The sequence below is a fragment of the Paraphaeosphaeria sporulosa genome (assembly GCF_001642045.1).
Source record: "Paraphaeosphaeria sporulosa strain AP3s5-JAC2a unplaced genomic scaffold CC84scaffold_15, whole genome shotgun sequence".
Lineage (NCBI taxonomy): Eukaryota > Fungi > Ascomycota > Dothideomycetes > Pleosporales > Didymosphaeriaceae > Paraphaeosphaeria > Paraphaeosphaeria sporulosa.
Genome location: NW_017253374.1, coordinates 240,871 through 260,505, shown reverse-complemented (window position 1 = coordinate 260,505; position 19,635 = coordinate 240,871). Strand labels below are relative to the sequence as shown.

The following is a 19,635-nucleotide window of genomic DNA, read 5'->3' as shown; positions in this document are numbered from 1 at the left end:
AAAGCCCACCTTATGCCACTCCAATCATGCTAGCATCCCGTCTGCACAGTTACTTTAAAAGCGCTTTCAAGCACCCTACATATGGACTTTTCACTTCAATCTAACGACAGCACAAATTACGTCCCGAAGGACTCTGTAAAGGCGCGGCTGTCCATCCCAATCCCGAGCGACTGCACACTCGTCCTTTCAGTGCTTCTTGTATTACCGTCAGCAACTTGCTCGACCATGAAAGCGCTCTCGCTATATCAAGTGCGCACACTGAACGACATTCATGTTTCTTCGTCGGAAGTTACCTTTCATATCCCATCTCACAGCTCAAGCACATTGTGTCCTCTCCCGGATAACATCACCCGCACCCACCCAGCCCAGTCCCCGGCCCCAAGACGCCCACTCCTCGCACGACAGCACGTCCTGCCTACTTCTTCGCCCAATCCCAGTTCCTCTCACCACACAGGAAAATCCACAACTCGCTGATCTCCTCCATTCGGCGCACGTGAACCTGAACATCTAAATGCACGTGAAAAAAGTGCTCCCGACATCCGCCCGAGCTACCCGCCGCTACTCCCCGGTCGGTCCTCCCAACCTACCTTAACGGGCAATTCGCATCCACCCGTCGAAAAGTGACATCTTGTGACACCGGCAGGGCGGGTGGTGATTGGTCTAGCATACAGAGACTGGGGGTCGACTAAGATGTGCTGTGACGGTGCAAAGGCCTGGGATGAGCTAGCGCGGAGTGGGGACGGTGACGGTTCAGCATGGGCATGGTGGAGTGTGGTGGGTAATTTTGAAAACCCATTCATGTCATTGAGACGCTCGCTATGGACGGGTATCTAGAGATGCTGGCATGGAAGCTTCGCTCGTGTGTGCTCGTCATGCTTAACAGTCCCATCAGGAACTTGTGCAACTGCAAGTTCCCACCTGCCGTCTATTCTTGCCTCAAAGCCTGTGCACATCGACGCACTGTGAGCGCATCGCTGCTGTTTTTTGCGCCGCTAGCTCTTACAGTATTCGGAGCGGGCCCTTGAAAGACCATGCGGATTAGGCGGTCGCGACCACGACGGCGAGCCTTGATCAACTTTACTAACCTTCTTATTCCAACTGCGAGCAAAGTCTCAGCTCTTGGTAACTGCATAGTTCCAACACACTTTGTGTCCGCGGTTCATATGACAGTAGCGTTGACGGTTCCATTTCTTGCTCCGTCTGAGATATAACTTGACATTCGTTTCCATGCAGTCCTCCTACATATTCGTCGATTATAGGTATGCTACAGCTCAGTCAGTATCAAGGTCATGACCCCATAGCGGGTGTAAAATGGGACCGGACTCGTTCGGGCGATGGATGTGGTAAAGGCGTTTGAGTTTATCTAGCATCCAGCACCCACTGTGCTCTTTGAAATATAGATACTCAACGAGCTCAGACATGGACTTACTGGCATCAATCTGTTTGATCTTTGGCAACGCCAGTCGCACCTTGTTCCGATAAAGGACGGGCTGCGACTTCTGTAGAGGGTTGCCTTCGAAATATACTGTCTCTAGCTCTTCCTTGTCGCCAAGCTGTTTTTCAACCTCGTTGAAGTCACTCAACTGGCAATTGCTCGCCCAGAACTCTTGCAAGTGCTTAAGGTTTTCCAAGCCTTGCAGGTGTTGTATCGGGTTGGAGCTGACATCGATAACGTGCAGATTGGTGTTCTCTTCGAGGTGCGAGATCTCCTTGATGGCATTGTAAGAGATGTACAGTTCTTCAAGGTTTTTCAGGCCGGAGAGGCCGGCGAGGGACGTCAGACGATTTGATTGGATCGACAGAATCTTGAGGTTGGTCAGGGTATCGAGCCCTTTGAGCTCGGTAATCTTGTTCTTGCCGAGCCATAGCTGCTCTAGCCCAGTGAGGGTCTCGAGATTCTGTATTTCCTGCCTGCCGTCAGCTCGCGCAAGCTGTATGCGCTGATCGTCTCACTTACCCGTATCCTGTTAGCACCCAGCTCGACTTGGCGGAGGTTGGTGAGCCCTTCCAAGCCCTCGATTGTACTGATCTTGTTCTGTACGAAGAACAAATCCTTGAGCTTGGTGAGGTGGTTTATGCGCTTTATGTGCTTGATCTTGTTGAAGGACAAGTCCAGCAGCACAAGCTCGGAGCAGGCGTCGAAGCCCTTGACATGCGAGATTAGGTTGTCATAGAAATCGAGGTCTTGCAGTTGCGGAGCGATATCGTCGGGTAACTCTACGCTGGTGATCTGGTTCTGGCGAAGACCGAGGCGCTGCGTAGCTTCTGTCAGCATTGTTCCATATAGCTCCCGGTTGCCCAACAGCCACACGATATACCTAGACCAGGGCCGAAACGCATACCACGTACCTTGAGCTTCTTGAACCTCTCCAACCGCAACGCAGCCATGTCGGATATCCTCAAGTGCACCAGCTCGATCTCCTCTTCGTCTTCTGGGTAGTCTTCCAGCAAATCCTCGTCAGCCGGCAGCTGCTCCGGCGGCGGCCCCTCGTCTTCAGACACATCTTCGGCGTCGCTGTCGGCGTCCTGGTCTCTTCCATTTACCAGTACGTTCTTTTCGACGCGCAGCTTTCCGTCCCAGCCTTTGCTATCGCGTGGCTTGTCCTTGTTTTCCGCGTCGTGCGTCTCCCCAGTGGCGTCGATGGCGGGGTCGATGCGCGGGTTTTTTTCCAGCGCGTCTGCCATGGTGGAAGAGTCTGGCGGCGAGTGTGGGTAGCGAACGATGCAGCTTTAATAGCTCTGATTTGTAGTATAGCGATGGTGCTGGTGCGCAGGTCGGGGGTGGAGTGACGCAGTATTTGTTGTTCCGAGCTGCAGCAAGCTGCGTTCGTCGCTCGGGAGCTTATTTTCGAGCAAGGGTCGCCGCTGCCACTGGCGGGGCGAGCTCGCGTCTTTCGTCATCGCCCGGGACCTCATCTCTCTCAACACCATGACTCCACATCACGAAGCCTTCGGACGCTTCTACCGAGGTCTTCATGGTACTCGGTGGCTATTTTAGCTTCTTTATTTCGCCAAGGGGTGAATGCTGATCTTTGCCTGCGCCGCCCGCGTATGTCGTACCTTCGTACAACATGGGAGCATCAACCACCAACCTCTGGATGACATGTACCTGACAAATGCACCCGACCTGGCCGTGGAAGAACAAGCCGCCGCGTCCGTCCAATCTTGCACCATTCATATCGTTCATGATGCTAGACTATCGCCCTCTCCACCAGGCACCTGCAGGTCCTTGGCGCCGCCAATCACTGGGCACGCGTAATCAATTTGGAACCCGCCAGCGATCTGCAGCTTCCTAGAATGGCCTATATAGAATGCAGTCCAAGGACTCCATTCGAGCGATTGCGTGTCCTTCCACCTGTTTCTCAACACCAATTCTAGATTGACAGAACTCGTCACTATGTTGCGATCTCTAGCAGTCTGCCTTGTAGGCCTGTCCTCCGCGTTCGCCTCCTCGGTCGCGCTTCCCAATGTGTTCGTGGCTCATGAGGGAGAGCCAAAGGGCTTCTTCAAGAACATTAGTGGAGGTGGGTCATCTGATTGTGCACGTTGTGATTCTTGGTTGACTCGGAATGTAGTAAACATCTACCACTCGTACCACAACCAAAACGTTACAACTGGTGGCAAAGCTGTATTATTTGTGTCTGATATCTACGGTGTTCCCCTACTGGAAAACAAGCTGTAAGAAGCCTCGATCCCGCGCCTTCTCATTTCGACGCAGTGCTTGTGTACTCTTCGAATGAATCGCTCCTTGATACACGTCCAGTGTTTAAAGCAGGGCCATACCAGAGCACTAACAGCCGGACAGCCTTGCAGACTCCATAGCTAGCGCAGGTTACACGGTCATATTTCCTGACCTCTTCAAGGGCGATGCTGTACCCTCCGACGACCGCGAAGGCCCAGCCCTCAACTTAACAGAATGGCGTACCCGCCACCCCACTGCCGAGATCGACACTATCCTTGGCCTGACGGTCGACTACATCCACAACGACCTGAACATCAGCAGAATCGGCGGCGTGGGATACTGTTTCGGAGGCAAATACGTGCCGCGGTTTTTGGCTGAGGGCAAGGGCATTGACGTGGGGTTTATCGCGCATCCAAGCGGGCTTGAGGCTGCGGAGATCCAGGGAATCAATGGGCCAATTACTATCGCAGGTATGTAGACGCTGAACTTGGAGGTCAATTTTGGGCTTACTGACTATATCCCAGCCGGTGAACTTGACAACGCCTTCAACTCTACCGGACGATACAACGCGGAGGCCATACTCACCGCCAAGAACGCAACTTACCAAACCAACTTCTATTCCGGGGCCCCGCACGGGTTCGCAGTCCGCCCAAACATCACCATTGCGCGCCAGAAGTATGCTAAGGAGGCGTCGTTCCTGCAGGCGGTCTTGTGGTTTGCTGCGTGGCTATGAAGTCAGCTCCTGTTACAATCCTTACAGGGACCTGTTACAAAATAAAGCACATGGCAAATCTCTCATTATCATGCTTCTCGCCAATGTGGATCTTCCCATGTGCAGGTGTGCAGGCGTGTCGCTCCAAACGTCGCCCCTTGTCAATGCGCATATGCATACGCCAGTCTAGCAACCTTGAGAACAAACACGTGGTAGCATGCTAACGCGGCGAAGCCACCTGATCGTTGGAGAACATCTTGTTCAAGACGCATTTCGTTCTTGCAGCGGTAGGAGCCATCTCTGTCCGGCTGGTGCACACCAGCCCTCCATACGCAGCTCCGCCCAGCCAAACAGTCCAAATATCTCACACCTCACTTCTTACTTTGCATCATGCGGAACGGGCGGTGGAGTGCGATGATTCACTCACCTCAAAGAAACTCAATATTTCCGGTAGGCGCCTTTTCAAGAGTTGGGCTTGAGAGCGCACGCCAGTGTTCTGTCGGCCTTTCCAACACTGATCCAGAGACCATATTTATGTATCCCTAAGTCGCAGTCGTCCTACCTATACTATCTCCAGCGCCGGCACCGCCTAGCGCAAGGCCTTAGGCGTCCGGTCAGCTCGGTAGAAATGCGGATGCTCGGCGGGGGCCAGGCGCCGACGACACGTTGCCATCATTGCAGCGCTCGTGTTGTTTGGGGTGGATGTGCAGTCACACCGGGTGGAAGGTGGGTTCAGTGTCGAGCTCAAGCTTACGCCAGCATGCTCACTCGCGTCGATACACGCATCGTATCCACCTGTACCCAAGAGTTGACGTTTCAATTGTTATTCGGTCCAAGCCAGCGGCAGATTCGTCCCACCCAATCAATACTCTTCTCACGCTCCATCTCTCGCCCACAATCACAGCACGCTCCACGACGCACTTTCCCAACCCAGGACCCCCCAGCCCCTGCATCGCCTTCCAAAACATCCAGCCCTGCTCCCGATGCACCGATCAGCGGCGCGCAATCCACTAGCTCCACAATGTGGAGGCTAGCGCTGGCGCTCGGCAGCCTTGCCGCAACTACTTCACTTGAGGCGCGGGAGGGGTAACATGGACCCTGGAAATATGTAAACATCGGATGTGAGTACGGCATGTAGGGACGGGGATTGTGAAGGAGAGAGGAGGCTTGAGAGACAAGGAGAGAGGATGCTGGAAGGGAGGTTCAGATTGAGCTGGGAGCTGATGACTGTGCAGTTGGACTGCTGTGCTACGCACCGATGGAACGGATCACCAGGGCAGCTCGCCTCGAAATGTATGCTTACAGTGGAGTACGTATCGGCCCGTATGGGATATGCCGTCTTGACCTGCCATGCCATTGTATCCTACGCTGGGGACGCATGCCCAAGGCCACTGTACCTGCATCATCCGCTTCGTCGCTTGCAACTATATAAGGACCGTTCGAAGACCTCGATTTCTGCCCTGGATCATCCTCTTTCGTTTGCTATAGCCTTGGCCAGTTCCCATACCCCTCCTTGCGGCACAGTGCATCGCCCCTCGTATCCACCGCCCCTCATATACACTGCCGCTTCCCAATGTCCTCGGGGATCACCTGCACCACCACCGTCTCAGTTACCACAATGTCTCTCCCCAGCACGCAAAAAGCCGCAGTAAAAGTGGGCACCGGCGACGCCTCGCGTACGGAGATTAGAGAATTGCCTGTTCCCGAGCCGTCGCCCGACCAGATTCTCGTGAAGATCAACTACAGCGGGCTCTGCGCCTCAGATAAGTCGCTTCTGCTGGACGAATGGGGATCTACAGGCATTCTGCAGCAGCCGTGTACGCAGGGTATCGCGGGCCACGAGGGTGCGGGGACAGTCGTTAAGGTGGGAAGCAACGGTATGTTCATCACTAACTCTCCAAAACTTCGCCAGCCTCCTCCTCAGTGGCTGACCGACCTTACCTGCAGTTCAAGATCTCTGGCAACCCGGCGACCGGGCGGGCATTAAATGGATCGCGTCCATCTGCCGCAAGTGCGAATTTTGCACCAACGGCGTCGACGAATGCCACTGTCCCAAGCAGCTCAACTCGGGCTTCAGCATCGCGGGGACCTTCCAGGAGTACTGCATTACCGACGCGCGGTACGCGACGAGGCTGCCGGATGGCGTCAGCGATGCGGAGGCGGGGCCGTTGCTGTGCGGGGGTGTAACCGCGTACACGGGCTGTAAGAGGAGTGGTGTGAGGCCGGGGCAGTGGATTGTTATACCAGGCGCGGGCGGTGGTGAGTGAACACGCGCTGTTTTCTCCCCTGTGTGGCCGGTGCCGACTGATGCTGAACAGGACTCGGCCACCTCGCAGTCCAATACGCCAACGCAATGGGCATGCGCGTCATCGCCATCGACGGCGGCGACGCAAAGCGCGACCTCTGCCTCAGCCTTGGAGCGGAGAAATTCATCGACTTCACCACGTGCAAAGACATTCCCGCCGAGGTCATGTCCATCACCAAGTACGGGGCCCACGGCGTGGTGGTCATCTCGGCGACGCGCCAGGGGTATGAGCAGGCGCCGCACATGCTGCGGCCGCAGGGCACCATGGTGTGCATTGGGCTACCCAAGGACGGGACGGTCATCGCGGGCGCGCCGCCGATCCTGATGGTGTTGAAGAAGCTGAATATTGTGGGAAGTGTGACGGGGACGTTGAAAGATGTTGAGGAGTGTTTGGACTTTACTGCGCGCGGGCTGGTGCGGCCGATCCTGACGCATGGGGATCTGGGCGATATCAATCGCTTCCTGGATGATATGGGGGCTGGGCGCTTGGCAGGCCGAGCGGTTATTAAGGTTGCTGCGTAGTGGTGAGTGTGTGCTAGACGTACATGAGTAACAAATAACATTTTGAGCGTTGTAGCTCTTGACTCGATTGAGGAGTTGAACCTCGACCCTTCCTAGCTCAAGGGTATATATCATACAGTGTACATCCAGCCTTCTTTCAAGCGTATGCCGAAGACAGGAATCCGATCCCAATTGAAACGCCTCGCTAAATCACAAATACCAAACTCGAATCCTACCAAGCGGTGATGTCCTCCACTTCGGCCTCGCCAAAAGTGCTGGTCTTGGTGGCATTCAGACCCGAATCGGCCAAGCCAGCGCTGTCAACGTTCGGGGTCCGGGTCATGATCTCGGGAAGGACCTCGTTGAGGAAGCCACATAGATGGCCGTTCACTTGTTCAAACTCCAGTAGGAAGGCATCATGTCCATCGGGCGAATCGATCGTCTTCAGTTTCGCGTTCGGAATGTGCGCGGCCAGCTCCTGTTGCTCCGCGAAGGTGAATAGGCCGTCCGACTGTATGCCGAGAACGAGAGTTGGCTGCTCGATCAGCGATAAAGCATGTTGCAACGCCAAAACTGGATCCAGTGTCTCCGTCTCAAAGCCTTCGGGGTAGCGGTGCCGTGAGACATCGTGGGTGTCCAGCTTCCGCGTAATGGCAATGTAACAGTTTGCATCGAACCTCTTAATGAACTTCTCGCCCTGGTATCGAAGATATGATTGTGCGGAGAAGTAGTGGGGTGTGCGAGACTTCTGGAATTGTGACACGCCGATCGGTTTTGCTTGGACCGGGGGAGATGGCGGGTTAGAAGCGTCTTTGAACTCAAGATCGGCTGTGTTAGCTGAAGTAGACAGACCGACAGTGCTGTTTGTCCGTGAAACGCGCGGAGATCCGGCGTTCTTGTGGCCGTGGTTGTGTATCGCCCAGTGCTCGTTCGCAGGGGTGCTCGGACGGGGCACAGCGTTGATGCTCTGTTTCTTAGACAGATCAGGTGTGTTGCGACCGAAGCGCGACTCGAACGAATCGCGGCTGCGATAGGTCAGGAGAGCTGACATACGGGCAGCGCCTAAGCCTGTGGAGGGAGGGTCTTCGCAGGTGTAGTACCCGTCTTCGTACTTGGGGTCGCTGTAGATGCTCTGGCGTTGGGCCTCACCCCAGCTAATGCCCCACGCACTGTATCGCGCCGACGTTGCAATGGGAATAATGCTCTTGACGTAATCTTTGCCGAAGTAGGCGAATTCCAGGACCAGCATGCCTCCCATGGAACCTCCAATGACGGCCGCAATCTGGCGCACGCCCAGATCGTCTAGGATAAGCTTGAAGATGCTGCACCTGTCAGCATTGCACACATGCGCAAATGGATGGCATAACCACTCACTTGACATCGTCCCTCACCGTTGTCAACGGGAACTCGGGCCCGTACTGGCCCAGTGAGGGATCGCCATCTTTTGCCGTGACGGGGCTGGCACTCCCGTACGGGCTGCCCAGGCTGTTGATGCACACCACGAAGAACCTCGATATGTCGAATGCCTTCCCCGGGCCTCCCAGCATCGGACCCCACCAATCACCCACGTCAGCGCTACCCGTCAGGGCGTGACATATCACCATGGCGTTGTCGCCGGTGGGCGAGAGCGTGCCATAAGTTTTATATGCGACGGGAACATTGCGGAGGACAGCACCGGATTCGAGGGTGACCTCCGGGATGATGGCGAATGTTTGGTCGGGAATCAGCTTCGCGAACGGGTTTTCCGGCTGTTCGGTCACTCGTTCTACGTATCACCGTGTTAGCATGGGCGCAAACTTTGTTCAGTGCAATTGTGCTTGCACTTGGATTGGGGTCGTACGGTATTTGTGCGTGCCGTTGGAGCTGGCGCCATCCGCTTGCGCTGTGCTCATGGTCGGGGGACGTCAGGGAGGGAATAACACGCCGAAATATTCGTCGCCTGGGGAGCGGTGGCGAGGAGGAATCATTTTGCGGGGAGTCATTGCCTTCGGATGCACAAACCAAAAGCTAGAGAAGTGGATTGTGATTGGCCTTGGCGATGACGCCATCTCCTTCGCCTTCCCATTGGTCCATTCTGACACCCCTGCAGGAACGCATACCTTTCATGATCCCACCGCGCACTCCTATCAAAACATCCCATCCTATCCCATGCATGATCAAGACAATGGCACCACCTGACTGCGTGTTTCACAGCATGCCATCGAGCGTCCCGCTGAGCACCCGGTTCCCGCGCCGTACTTTCGATGCAAGCTGTCAAGCGCCTTCATAGTCATCGCGTGGCCTTGCCAGGAACCCTTGCAAGCAACCACGCCCTATTTGCAAGGCATTTTGCGGAGTCATTTTCTACTCTGCCCTGCAATATCTTCCGAACAGTATCACAGCTGTCATTTGGATCGTAACATTAGAGTGACTCGCAAAGCACCTTTCGAGTTGAGATCCAGCGCTCTGCTCCTGGGCATCTTCTCACTCTAACATAAGCAAGGTTGTGTCCCTGACATGTTGCACGAGCTTGTCCGCTAAACAGGCAAACAATCTTGCTGGTCGCAAGTACGCGGCCCCAGGTGACCATAGCAGGTCACTATCCAATTGCTTTCCGCAAACTCAAGCTGACTGCCGAGCCAAGTTGCCAAAATGCCAAAGCCGTTTTGCCAAGTCCGGCATGCATCGACGTCCAGTATATAGACGGCAAGATGGTTTTGATATTCGAGATTTCACGTCCATTTGCCGTCTCCGGATGCTTGAGACATGGCTGCCTGCGAAGGTATTCGAATCCGCGGCTTCACGGGAAAACTGCATCTTCCGGCTACTTGCTCTGAAAGAGTATCATTCCTTGTCTCAACCCGTTTTAACCACGCCTTTGTATCTCATCGCTGTCATCCTAATGCCATGATATTACCTGATGACTCCAACACACTTGGATACCGCACTGAAACGCTTCACGGAAATGAGGATTCCAAGATCAAGCGTCCTCGTCTCGACTCTGGGGAAACTGGTACCGATGACGAAGTTGCGGACTGGGGTCACTGGGGCCACCGGCCGGCCGAATCTGCACACAGAGAAGACGCATCACCCATGTCTGTGCGGCGACAGCTGAGCCCTCTCGAACATCAGGGCTGCGACTTTTTCGAGTCTAGAGTTTTCAAAGGGGCAACTGCCTTCCCCTCCTCTCGCTCCCCAGACCACTTGCTGTACGTACCGTCAGAGTCATTGCTCAACCAACTCTGTTTCGACACGGTCACCGAAATTGAATCTGGAGGGTCGTGTTTCGATGTTTCTGACTGTGAAGCGGTTCCAGAGCTCGGATACGATCAGACGCCCAATCCGGTATATGAGGATGGACCTTTACTTGCTCGTCAGCACCTTGTTCCGCGGAGCGAACTGCCCTATACGTGTCTGGACATAGTTCTAAAATCCTCTCCTGACGAAATACTACCATTCCATCAGGAGGCAATGTGCGAGAGCCCAAATCGTCCAGATCCTGTCAATGTCAAGATTGTACAGCAAGTACCAACGACAAAGCTTACCCACAGAAGGGTGGCGCGATCTAGGCCAGAATGTTGCCGTGGCCGCTACCACCGGAATCCCAAAGCAAAAGCCCAATACTTGCGGGATCGTAACTTTCGTACCGCATCCATGCCTATTGAGGCACCCACTGCGCTAAGGGTGGACAACATTCCATTGCTCAACTCCGAGAGCTTTAAGCTAAAGCGGAAGCACTGCGCATTCGTGCAAGAGCAGGAGCTGAGGTGCCTCTTCGAGGATCGCGTGGGGACGCCACACCTTAGCGAGTTGCAGCCTGGTGACGATGTGAACGCCCAGCTCAACGTAGACGAACTTAGCGTGGGAGGAGAGGTTGCGGCTTTAAGCATAGTGGATGGGGCCACGCAAGGACTTTCTGAATTCGCGATTACGGACATTCCGTACAAGGGACTGGGTCCGAATTGACTAATGTGGTGTGGGATGAGTTGGTACCTGCGTGAGTGATTTGTGAGAGGGCTGACATTTTGGGATCGGCGCTTTTGTACGTATACGTTGTGCATGTTTATGCCTCACTAAGCTCATTCTTTGGACGGCATCCAGCATAAGAGACCTCTGATGTCTTGTTATAGCTTATGTTCTATGAGCCCTGCAAATGCCTCTACTAAATAGACCCCTCACATTGGGATCTGTAGTTCATTGCTTTTTACGTCGCGCCCAGATCGACCCATGGTTCCCCACACGCTCAACACACGCCCCCACGCACGTGGGCCCATCCACTACCAACATTGGCGAACATCCCAACACCCCTTCACCCACACATGCGTCGCACAGCGACTGTCGCGTGACTCCCGCATCAGCTCGACAAATCGCAGCCACCGAGTATGTAATCCCAACTAACACCTATTAGTTGCCAGCATAAAGCACGACTTATCCCCGTGCAGACGCGTCCCTGCGCGTCACCGTCGCGTGCTGCGGCTGGTCAGATAGACCGATCGGTAGCCTCATTCAGCCTTTCTTGGGACTTCACGAGTTTCATCCGTGCGTGAGAGCCTTCCGGACGACCCGTTGAGTGACCCCACGCGACCAGCGACTTTGCTGGGACTAGGCTGGCCTGGTGAGCTACCCGGTGCCCTGGACCGGGACTCTTCGTAGGTAAGAAATGGATTTCGAGGAGGCATAAATAGGGATAGGAACCCCGGGCTTTGGGCGGGTGCAGTAAGGCTGAGCAACGAGAATAAGAAGAGTGTTGCCTGACGGCGACATACCATAGACTTACGGATCGACATCCAAGGATCTTTGCCTCACTTCTCCCGGAACTCAGACTTCACGAACTACGAGACGCCCAGAAACCCAGGCTTTGTGCGACGAGGAAGCAACGAGGGTTCGACTGTTGCCTGGCCGGTGACTCGACACTTCACGAGGCCTACATTCAAGCGCAACGCCACGATCCCCCAAGGCAATAAGAAGCTGCGGAAATCTACCGCACACGCTTCCCAAACTAGTTGGAGCTCAGCGATACACCCCCGGGCAGCCGCCCTCTTCACAGCCTCACACGTACAACTCAGAACGTCATCATCCACGATGTTCCTCCTGCACCGTTCATCCTCCGCCTCAACACTCTCAATCCCCACCTCTGCACCTCCCTCTCCGGCTCCCAAAATGCTGGACATGGGCTCCGACGCCTACCTCTGGCGCATCAAAGACCAATTTCTCGGCGCCCGCTTCGCAGAATGCTACGCCGGGCCTGAGTTCTTCGCGCTGGGCGCCGGCGAGCAGAGACGGAGATTGGAACTCTATGAGAAGAGGAGGAACGATGAATATTGGTATCTTTGGAGGGCGTGGGGCAGGAGGGTTAGATGGGAGGTGCTTGTTTGGTTTGGATTGAGGCCGTACTAAGTATTCGAGGGAAGGCGGATGGATGGGTGGGAATGGAAATGTTGCATGGGTTTGGGCGTTTTGGATGATACCAATTTGTGCCTGTTTGGCTTTCTGCTTATGATGGGATGGTGCTAGGGCTCGGCTGGGGTGCTTCTGTGCGAGGAGAGGGTTCTGTACTGTAGTGTCAGATTGTACTTTGCATGTGTTCAAAAAGGTACGACAGCGCATATGCACCGTGAGAAATGACCGCCTTCTGCCAGCAATGAATTTACGTCCAATTGTCTGTACTAAAGTCTTATTTGCTGTTCAAACAAGGCTAAGCTGTCTTCTCCCGACCAAATTTGGCCCCATAGAAGTGCTCGAGCGTCGCAAGCCCAGTCGCTTCACCTGTTGCACCTCTCGCCTCTGCAGCCAACTTCTTCAGCCCAGCTGCGGTCTTGCCCTCTGTCTCGTCCCCAAAGTACCGGCCTCCGCTTATCTGACACATCCCCCACATCCCCTTGATCGTTTCCAGCGAGCGAATACCATAAACCTCGAGGTCGCGCCAATTGGTGATCTCCTCAAAGCGCGCTTTCTTACTAGTTGCTGAACTCGTTAGCGTCTTCTTCTCCTCAATAAGAAAGGTGCCATGTACATACCAGTCTCAAATGCTTGAACCATTCCATCGAAAGACCTGATATCGCTGACAGCCTGTACGAGCTTCCCGTTCCACCTCTCCGGGTCGAGGAGAATGCCATGTACGATGTCCCCGTAATCATCGTCAATAGAAATAAAAGGCACATCCTCCTTCCCGCCCCATTTCGGCGCGCGAAAAACTAGCGTCCCGTCCTCGCCTGGCACGAAAGGGAAACCCCCCAGTATCGGTGCGAGATCCTTCACGAGCGAGTTCTCAAAGTACCATCCCGGGCTCGCAGCAACAGCTATCTTGAACTTGCCACCGGATTTGGCGTACTCCCATATCGCATTCTTATCTGCATGTATACTCTCAGCCGTGTTCCGATAGGGACTATGATCCAGCAACTCCGAATATATATACCATCGAACGCCTCAACACCCAACTTCCCCCCGGTAATTTCCCTCGCGCTGTTAAACCCACTATACACAAATACCTCGACCCCTGCTTCCACCGCCGCATCCACAATGATTTTTCCCAGATCGACTTCCGTCCGCGTCTCGCTAGGATCCTCGAACACTTTGTCATCGGAATTTGTGTTCACGAAGACGGCCCAGCTGCCGCGGAAGGCGGAAATGAGAGAGTCCTTGTCCCAGCCATCCGCTTTCACGACCTCAACACCAGAGTCTGAGAGTTTCTTTGCAGCGTCTGAGGAGGGATTGCGGGTGATGCCGCGGAGGGCAAAGGGCTTTTGGGTGTTGGTCTGGAGGGAGTTGAGCACGGAGGAGCCTTGGGAGCCGGTGGCGCCGAAGACGGTGATGAGTTGTCGAGACATGACTTGGAGGTTCCGAATGGGTTGATGAGTTTGATGGGGCGTGGAACATCATGTTGCAGACATATATGATCTTATACTCGTGTGTCTCTGTTTCTAGGCACCAGTCAGCCGGTGCATCCATTCAATATCGTCGGAATCGTCTTGTTACCCCGACTCCGACGCACTAGGAAGTCTGGTCTTGCCGCAGGGGACTTTCTTTCATCTCTGACGCTGTGTAAGCCCACAGCGGAGTACCAACCAATTTTCCGTGTCCCGACTTGTAGTGTGGACTGACCAAGCACAAGTATCCCCTCACTCATCACGACCTGTATTAGTCACCAAAGGGTCGCATAGTTCGTATTGGTAGCGGATGGCAAATCACATGGCGTAAAGATCTTGACGGCGGTACTTGGCGGGCTTGGCCAGACGATGTGAGATTAGTGAACAGTGTAGGCGCATTGATGTTTCGAGACGGACGAGAGTTCGCGCATTGGACTGTACTGGATCTCGTTGCGGGAACCTCTAGCATTGCGATACGATTCTGTGGGCATTTGCCCAGTAGCCGAGAATTGGCTGCGCGTCATTTGGTGACACGGTTAACGTGTGGACATGCCCAATTGCGGAACTAACGTCTTACTGAGAATTTCACCTTATACATGCTTTCCATCTTTCCGAACGGCAGGCGAGTCCTGTTTCACGTTGTCGGTGTTGGCACTCGTGTGAGTTGGGATCAGGTAATAAGGATCCCCTTATGCTTTAGCGAAAGCCCGAGGGACGCGTTGCTTGAAGCTGGATTTATCCTGTGGACTGCGCGGATAAAGACTCGCGAGGATGGCCTTTGCGCGTATTCTATCCAGCTTTTCCCAACCTCAATCCTCGTGCAGCTGCGATCGTCGACAGCTTTCGTAGTCATGCAGGCCCCAGGGCAGACCAGGAAGATGATGTGTCGTTCCGAAGACGACGAGCACAAATGCCGTAGGTGTGGTACACGTCGGCGCGATCGTCGCAGTAGGTCCCGGCTCGGGAGGGCCTCGCGTACGTGTTTGACGAAGAATCATCTGCTTGGTTCATGGTTTTAAGCTTAGGTTCAAATCCTCTAGATTCGGATCAGGGCTGGGAGGGAACAGCTTGGAAATAAACTAATCATAGCACATCTTCTAATGCATGTCTTTCAACAGTAACATGTGTGGTTACTCGAACATCGTTTGCGCTTGCAGTTCGATGCGTGCTCAGACTGACTTTGCCTGAATCTTGAACGACCAATTCGACTTCATCCTCGCCGCTTTTGCTAGGCTCGCTAAATATCCTTGGAGTCCTGTGTTGCATGTAACCGGTGTTACTGTGCGCCGAAGTATTCGTAGGAGAAGCTCGTATGATCAAGGCTTTTAGCGCAGGGAGCGAGACGACTATGTTTGCTGTACACATTTCGGCTGTGCACCACAAGTCTACGACGTGTTAGCCCCTAGGACGATGATGAAATGACTGAGATAAATCCTAAGGTGTACTTACTACCAGTTGGGTCATCAAGTTCGAAATTGCCTGCGTAAGCGATAAAGCGAGCTAGACTGATTGCCAATGTGATGAGACCGAGAGAGAAGACCCCACACAAAGCGATTTTCTGTCGTTTGCGGAGCTTGATGCAATTGATGATGAAGAACGGAAGAACGAACACTGAAACATTAGCCCATGTTAAAACAATACGCGGTCGTTACATACATAATACATCTGAAGACCAATTCAGAACCCAGTTGATGATTAGACCATTGTACGAGTTCCAGGTGGAATATAGCTGATATTCAATCGACCTTTTTGAGGCGTCAGAGGGAAGGGCTTCCATAAGAGACATTGCATGACAGACTTACCAGTTGTACGAGATATTACCCGCGATAAGGGTGTCCGTTAATAGTGTTGCAAGAAAAGAGCAGGCTGTGTATCCAGTCGCGAGGTATACTGCTATCCGGAGGCGGCGAAATCCCGATGGGATGAGCCACCAATAGAAAGCTATTATAGAGAATTTGGGAAAGTACAGCCCGATATCGAAGCAGTAAGAGGCTACAAAGACTGTCTGTACGGAGGCTTAGTCATGACAAAATTCAGGAGCTTGGTGCCACTTACTCTGAGGTACTCAACAGAATCCGTTGTGAGATCTGGTTCTACCAGCGGATGTGTGAGCTGTATGTTCAGCGCTACAGCTGAGCACACGAACCACCCCAACGTGAAGAACCATCCACCCCATACAAGATAGTCGGGAAGTGTCAGACTCTTTCGACGCTCCACCCAAAGCCGAATCCAACAGCGCAACAACTGTATCACCAACGACAGGCTCAACAACACTGCTTGTGCAACCTGTCACTATTTTAGATTTACATTTATTATCATCACGACAGAGGACTTACAATGGATTCCACAATTCGCATCTTGCTGTCAGCTAGCAATCAAGCAGCTGTGACAGACGAGGGCACGATGTAGAGGGTTGAGAACAACTTGATTATCAAGCCCGTGCTAAGACGCACGAGAAGGGGCGCCGTCTGCGTTTTGTTCTAACGTAGGCAGCGAAGCTTAACACACCAAGCTTGCTGTGCATGCAGGTCCCCGTGGAGCAGGTACACCTCGCCGAGATGTCCGCGTCGCGTTTCCCGGAAACTGGTTGACGAAAATCCGCTACAAGCCGCATGCATGGCCCTGACTAGTTTAGTGCCACCTCTAGAGCTGCCGGTACAAGTATGTTATGGGATCCAGCCTCCACATTGCAGCCGAACCCTAAACCTTGTTGCTTTGACATCTCCGAGACCTCACTTTAGGTTTAGACATTTGCTCCTCGCATCATGTAGAGCATCGAGGATCATTTACAACTGGCCAAAGTGCAAATGTCAGTCTGAAAGGTATCTAGCTCAGCGGTGGTCTTGTCGAAGCGGTGCCTTTGTCATCATGAACCCGGAGCCATTGACCCGGAGCAAGAGGCAGATCTGATCTCCAGGGGTCCTTCCGCTGGGGACGCAGGCGGGCGGTGCCATCTCGGCTGACTTGCGCATCACATAACAGGGTCTTAGGCACTACGCAGCGCCTGCAAAGTTATCTGCCGTCTTTGGCAGGTGCGATGGAGGACACAAGCACAGCTTAACGCCGTCTCGGCTGCGCAGCATAAAAGCACAGTTATTCCAAAGCTAGGCATTCGCCTGTGTTCAAATGTTACTGCGCATATAAATCTGGAGCGGGCCATGCTCGATAGCATTGTAAAATCCTGAAGCAAGCCGTGTACGCCATGAAGACAAGTGCGGTAGACCAAAGCCTAGAATGATCGACAGCTGCTCTAACCTGATTTGGGTGCTAGCGGTCAATCTAGTTCATCCCGCCAACTTAGTGCCTATCACGGACCGACTCAGCTTCTTCCCCATTGTGTCCCAACTTCTTCCTCGGAGCTGGCATCCAATGAGCTCCTGCAATGCGCTTTGCCGCGGCACGCAAAAGCGTGTGAAGAGCCACCAAACAATCCCTCGGAGCAAGGAAACTCGTGTGGAAGGTAAGAGATGCGCCGGGATCTGTCAAAAGTCCCCATTTATTTCATGAGTGCACGACCGTGCTCAGCAAATCTTTCGGTATCCGGGTACCATACCCTTCGCTGGTCGGAGGCCCCTCGTTGTCTCAGTTGTCTTGGTCCACTTCATGTTCCCGAAGCTGCTCCGCTACGATTACCCAGCATGTTCTCGGAAAAGATGGGGGAATCGAAGAACCTCTTTCCTATTGTCCCTGACACGGGGCATGCACAACCTCGCTGTCGATCGGTTAAAACTCCCCTTGGAGACAGGGGACCACACGTTCGACGCGTAGCTCCACCACGGAGTCAGTTCCCAATTCGTCGAGTGTACCTAACGCAACACCTCCTCAGTCCGCACGGCCTCATATTGTCGTATTCCTTCAACTATCGTAGTCCCCTAGCAGGTATGCCAAAGTGTTGGGCGCTGCCATGTTTCCAATATTCCGGTAGCTTTTACAGACAGCTACTCAGAAGAGCCACAGTATACACAAGGCTTTGATCTCTGTACAAGCAAGCTCCTTACTTTGCATTCATGCTGGATGCATGCTTTTTGAAGTGCCGATACCGTGAGAACTCTGCCAAATTTCACGGCTTGTCCAGGTGCTTTGATACTAGAGAGCACCCTTGGCGACGGTCGAGGGATGAGATAGCATGTTCATGCAGCAAATTTGCGCGTTGCTTGCTGACAGGTACAGGAGAGTATTCGAACAGGAATGATCGATGTTCTTGCGAACATCAATGGCGTTTTACAGTTCCAGCCGTCCTCCGCGCTACAATATCGGCAACCAGCAACGGAGATTGAGAGAGGTTGCCGGCGCCACGTATCTTTACTTCAACCGCGCCCTACTGGTGCGGGGGAGTCTGTCAATCTACGTCAAACTTTAAGATCAATCTAACTTACTCCCTATATATGTCAACAAATTTGTGGTCATTTATACCATTACATTCACAGTTTGGCTCATCTGGTCATCACGCATCCTCCATGGTCGGGTAAGCAAATTAAGCTGAGAGTTACTGATTGAAGTTTCTTTGGTCTGAATAGGTCAAAACTTCTCGAACCTTACGCTATCCGTTCGCTTTTGCTTCTCACAGCGCACATACGCGCAAAGTTCTGCGGGGGCAACTAGCAGGTCTTGGAGTGCGACAGCTCTTGAGAATGATTTGCTGGACAACCCGGTCATGTGCATGTAGCGCTGCATTCGAGAGACCGTACAACTTCGCGAGTTACGATTCGGATGCATGCCCAGGTATTGTTTTATATGCCGAACAAACAAGTCCCGCATTCCTTCCTTCTTGATGTTGCTATCCACTGGCTTCGAGACAGTGACTGATTCATTTACACGCTAGACGTTGGCCTATCTCATTCCAAGCATGCAAGGTGTTCAAACACTATGATACAGAACCATGTCGCCCCACAAACACGACCTGATTGAGCTCGAAAATCTCCCGTCATTTGCTCTCTCGTTCAGCTCTGCATGTTCGTGCCCTTTGCTAGAACTTTTCCGCCAAAGGTACCACACGCATCTTCCTCCAGACACGCTTAGGCTAGGGTTGGTCCTCGCCAACATCTTCCTCAGATGCACTCAGAATTGTCACACCCTTTAGTCAAGGTCAGAAACTCCCAGTCATACCTGTTTTGGAGTGCATTGTGTGGGTTGGGGAAGGCATTCGTCTTCTTTTGCCCATTCCCGACTGCGGCACTAGCATAGCCGTTATCGCAATAGCTACCACCAGGGGCGGCGACAGCGATACAAGCCTTAGAAGTCGTTCTGGGTAGTATGTAAGCGCTATGTATGAGACATCGGGGCAGTCGATGGCGGACTTGAGTATGCCGTGCTACCACACGAGCAAGAATGCAATGCCCACGCTGGAGTAGATTCGAATGCGTACGGGCGCGTTTGGGTGCGAGACTAAACACCATCAGTAACGTTTACATGAGGAGACGTAAATGCGACAAAGGACCGGGAGGAAGGGTTGAGGAATCGCCCTCGGCGAAAGCGACGCAACTACTCTGGAAAATCTGAGATGTTAAAGAAGGAAAGCGTGTTCGAATCCAATCTGCATATACGTGTATTTAGTGGTGGCGGTCGATCGAGAGACGTCCAGCGGGGTGGA

At 53.4% G+C, this 19,635-nt stretch overlaps 10 protein-coding genes across 10 annotated transcripts; 5 read left to right on the top strand and 5 right to left on the bottom strand.

Annotated features, from left to right (window-relative positions):
* Positions 1–789: 789 nt before the first annotated feature.
* Positions 790–2,792, bottom strand: CC84DRAFT_1169401 (L domain-like protein). Its single transcript, XM_018179652.1, has 4 exons — positions 2,350–2,792; positions 1,958–2,254; positions 1,430–1,907; positions 790–1,264 (listed from the first exon to the last, which is right to left on the bottom strand). Exons 1-4 carry the CDS (start codon positions 2,683–2,685, stop codon positions 1,254–1,256), a joined length of 1,122 nt encoding a protein of 373 aa, XP_018029623.1. The 5' UTR covers positions 2,686–2,792; the 3' UTR covers positions 790–1,253.
* Positions 2,793–2,911: 119 nt separating this feature from the next.
* CC84DRAFT_1169399 (alpha/beta-hydrolase) lies at positions 2,912–4,545 on the top strand. The gene is made up of 4 exons (XM_018179651.1): positions 2,912–3,524; positions 3,576–3,678; positions 3,806–4,152; positions 4,207–4,545. Exons 1-4 carry the CDS (start codon positions 3,398–3,400, stop codon positions 4,413–4,415), a joined length of 786 nt encoding a protein of 261 aa, XP_018029622.1. The 5' UTR covers positions 2,912–3,397; the 3' UTR covers positions 4,416–4,545.
* A 401-nt stretch (positions 4,546–4,946) lies between these two features.
* CC84DRAFT_1169397 (uncharacterized protein) lies at positions 4,947–5,739 on the top strand. The gene has a single exon (XM_018179650.1). It carries the CDS (start codon positions 5,023–5,025, stop codon positions 5,482–5,484), a length of 462 nt encoding a protein of 153 aa, XP_018029621.1. The 5' UTR covers positions 4,947–5,022; the 3' UTR covers positions 5,485–5,739.
* A 273-nt stretch (positions 5,740–6,012) lies between these two features.
* On the top strand, positions 6,013–7,221 carry CC84DRAFT_1222955 (alcohol dehydrogenase; the record flags this gene model as incomplete). The annotated part of the gene is made up of 3 exons (XM_018183444.1): positions 6,013–6,271; positions 6,342–6,653; positions 6,713–7,221. The coding sequence occupies 3 exons, from the start codon at positions 6,013–6,015 to the stop codon at positions 7,219–7,221; spliced, it is 1,080 nt and encodes a 359-aa protein (XP_018029620.1).
* A 19-nt stretch (positions 7,222–7,240) lies between these two features.
* On the bottom strand, positions 7,241–9,174 carry CC84DRAFT_1199986 (homoserine O-acetyltransferase). The gene is made up of 3 exons (XM_018181644.1): positions 9,041–9,174; positions 8,575–8,965; positions 7,241–8,522 (listed from the first exon to the last, which is right to left on the bottom strand). The coding sequence occupies exons 1-3, from the start codon at positions 9,090–9,092 to the stop codon at positions 7,433–7,435; spliced, it is 1,533 nt and encodes a 510-aa protein (XP_018029619.1). The 5' UTR covers positions 9,093–9,174; the 3' UTR covers positions 7,241–7,432.
* Positions 9,175–9,734: 560 nt separating this feature from the next.
* On the top strand, positions 9,735–11,293 carry CC84DRAFT_389074 (uncharacterized protein). Its single transcript, XM_018186009.1, has 2 exons — positions 9,735–9,747; positions 9,824–11,293. The coding sequence occupies exon 2, from the start codon at positions 9,946–9,948 to the stop codon at positions 11,143–11,145; it is 1,200 nt and encodes a 399-aa protein (XP_018029618.1). The 5' UTR covers positions 9,735–9,747; positions 9,824–9,945; the 3' UTR covers positions 11,146–11,293.
* Positions 11,294–11,634: 341 nt separating this feature from the next.
* CC84DRAFT_389056 (uncharacterized protein) lies at positions 11,635–12,133 on the bottom strand. The gene has a single exon (XM_018186008.1). It carries the CDS (start codon positions 11,964–11,966, stop codon positions 11,682–11,684), a length of 285 nt encoding a protein of 94 aa, XP_018029617.1. The 5' UTR covers positions 11,967–12,133; the 3' UTR covers positions 11,635–11,681.
* Positions 12,134–12,874: 741 nt separating this feature from the next.
* Positions 12,875–14,006, bottom strand: CC84DRAFT_1191218 (NAD(P)-binding protein; the record flags this gene model as incomplete). The annotated part of the gene is made up of 3 exons (XM_018181173.1): positions 12,875–13,143; positions 13,197–13,529; positions 13,595–14,006. The coding sequence occupies 3 exons, from the start codon at positions 14,004–14,006 to the stop codon at positions 12,875–12,877; spliced, it is 1,014 nt and encodes a 337-aa protein (XP_018029616.1).
* A 1,122-nt stretch (positions 14,007–15,128) lies between these two features.
* Positions 15,129–16,402, bottom strand: CC84DRAFT_1222950 (uncharacterized protein; the record flags this gene model as incomplete). The annotated part of the gene is made up of 6 exons (XM_018183443.1): positions 15,129–15,430; positions 15,495–15,656; positions 15,702–15,790; positions 15,848–16,050; positions 16,101–16,331; positions 16,382–16,402. The coding sequence occupies 6 exons, from the start codon at positions 16,400–16,402 to the stop codon at positions 15,129–15,131; spliced, it is 1,008 nt and encodes a 335-aa protein (XP_018029615.1).
* Positions 16,403–18,896: 2,494 nt separating this feature from the next.
* On the top strand, positions 18,897–19,493 carry CC84DRAFT_1169391 (uncharacterized protein). Its single transcript, XM_018179649.1, has 2 exons — positions 18,897–19,289; positions 19,343–19,493. Exon 1 carries the CDS (start codon positions 18,925–18,927, stop codon positions 19,123–19,125), a length of 201 nt encoding a protein of 66 aa, XP_018029614.1. The 5' UTR covers positions 18,897–18,924; the 3' UTR covers positions 19,126–19,289; positions 19,343–19,493.
* Positions 19,494–19,635: the final 142 nt, after the last annotated feature.

Coding starts and splice junctions, on each gene's coding strand:
- CC84DRAFT_389074 (XM_018186009.1), top strand. CDS start 9,946: ATGGCTGCCTGCGAAGGTATTCGAATCCGCGGCTTCACGGGAAAACTG.
- CC84DRAFT_1199986 (XM_018181644.1), bottom strand. CDS start 9,092: ATGAGCACAGCGCAAGCGGATGGCGCCAGCTCCAACGGCACGCACAAA. Junction 8,966..9,040: donor CAACGGCACGCACAAATACC/GTACGACCCCAA, acceptor GGTGATACGTAG/AACGAGTGACCGAACAGCCG. Junction 8,523..8,574: donor ACGGTGAGGGACGATGTCAA/GTGAGTGGTTAT, acceptor TGACAGGTGCAG/CATCTTCAAGCTTATCCTAG.
- CC84DRAFT_1169391 (XM_018179649.1), top strand. CDS start 18,925: ATGTCGCCCCACAAACACGACCTGATTGAGCTCGAAAATCTCCCGTCA.
- CC84DRAFT_389056 (XM_018186008.1), bottom strand. CDS start 11,966: ATGTCGATCCGTAAGTCTATGGTATGTCGCCGTCAGGCAACACTCTTC.
- CC84DRAFT_1169399 (XM_018179651.1), top strand. CDS start 3,398: ATGTTGCGATCTCTAGCAGTCTGCCTTGTAGGCCTGTCCTCCGCGTTC. Junction 3,679..3,805: donor CCCCTACTGGAAAACAAGCT/GTAAGAAGCCTC, acceptor ACAGCCGGACAG/CCTTGCAGACTCCATAGCTA. Junction 4,153..4,206: donor TGGGCCAATTACTATCGCAG/GTATGTAGACGC, acceptor ACTATATCCCAG/CCGGTGAACTTGACAACGCC.
- CC84DRAFT_1169397 (XM_018179650.1), top strand. CDS start 5,023: ATGCGGATGCTCGGCGGGGGCCAGGCGCCGACGACACGTTGCCATCAT.
- CC84DRAFT_1169401 (XM_018179652.1), bottom strand. CDS start 2,685: ATGGCAGACGCGCTGGAAAAAAACCCGCGCATCGACCCCGCCATCGAC. Junction 2,255..2,349: donor AGAGGTTCAAGAAGCTCAAG/GTACGTGGTATG, acceptor GAAGCTACGCAG/CGCCTCGGTCTTCGCCAGAA. Junction 1,908..1,957: donor TGGGTGCTAACAGGATACGG/GTAAGTGAGACG, acceptor GACGGCAGGCAG/GAAATACAGAATCTCGAGAC.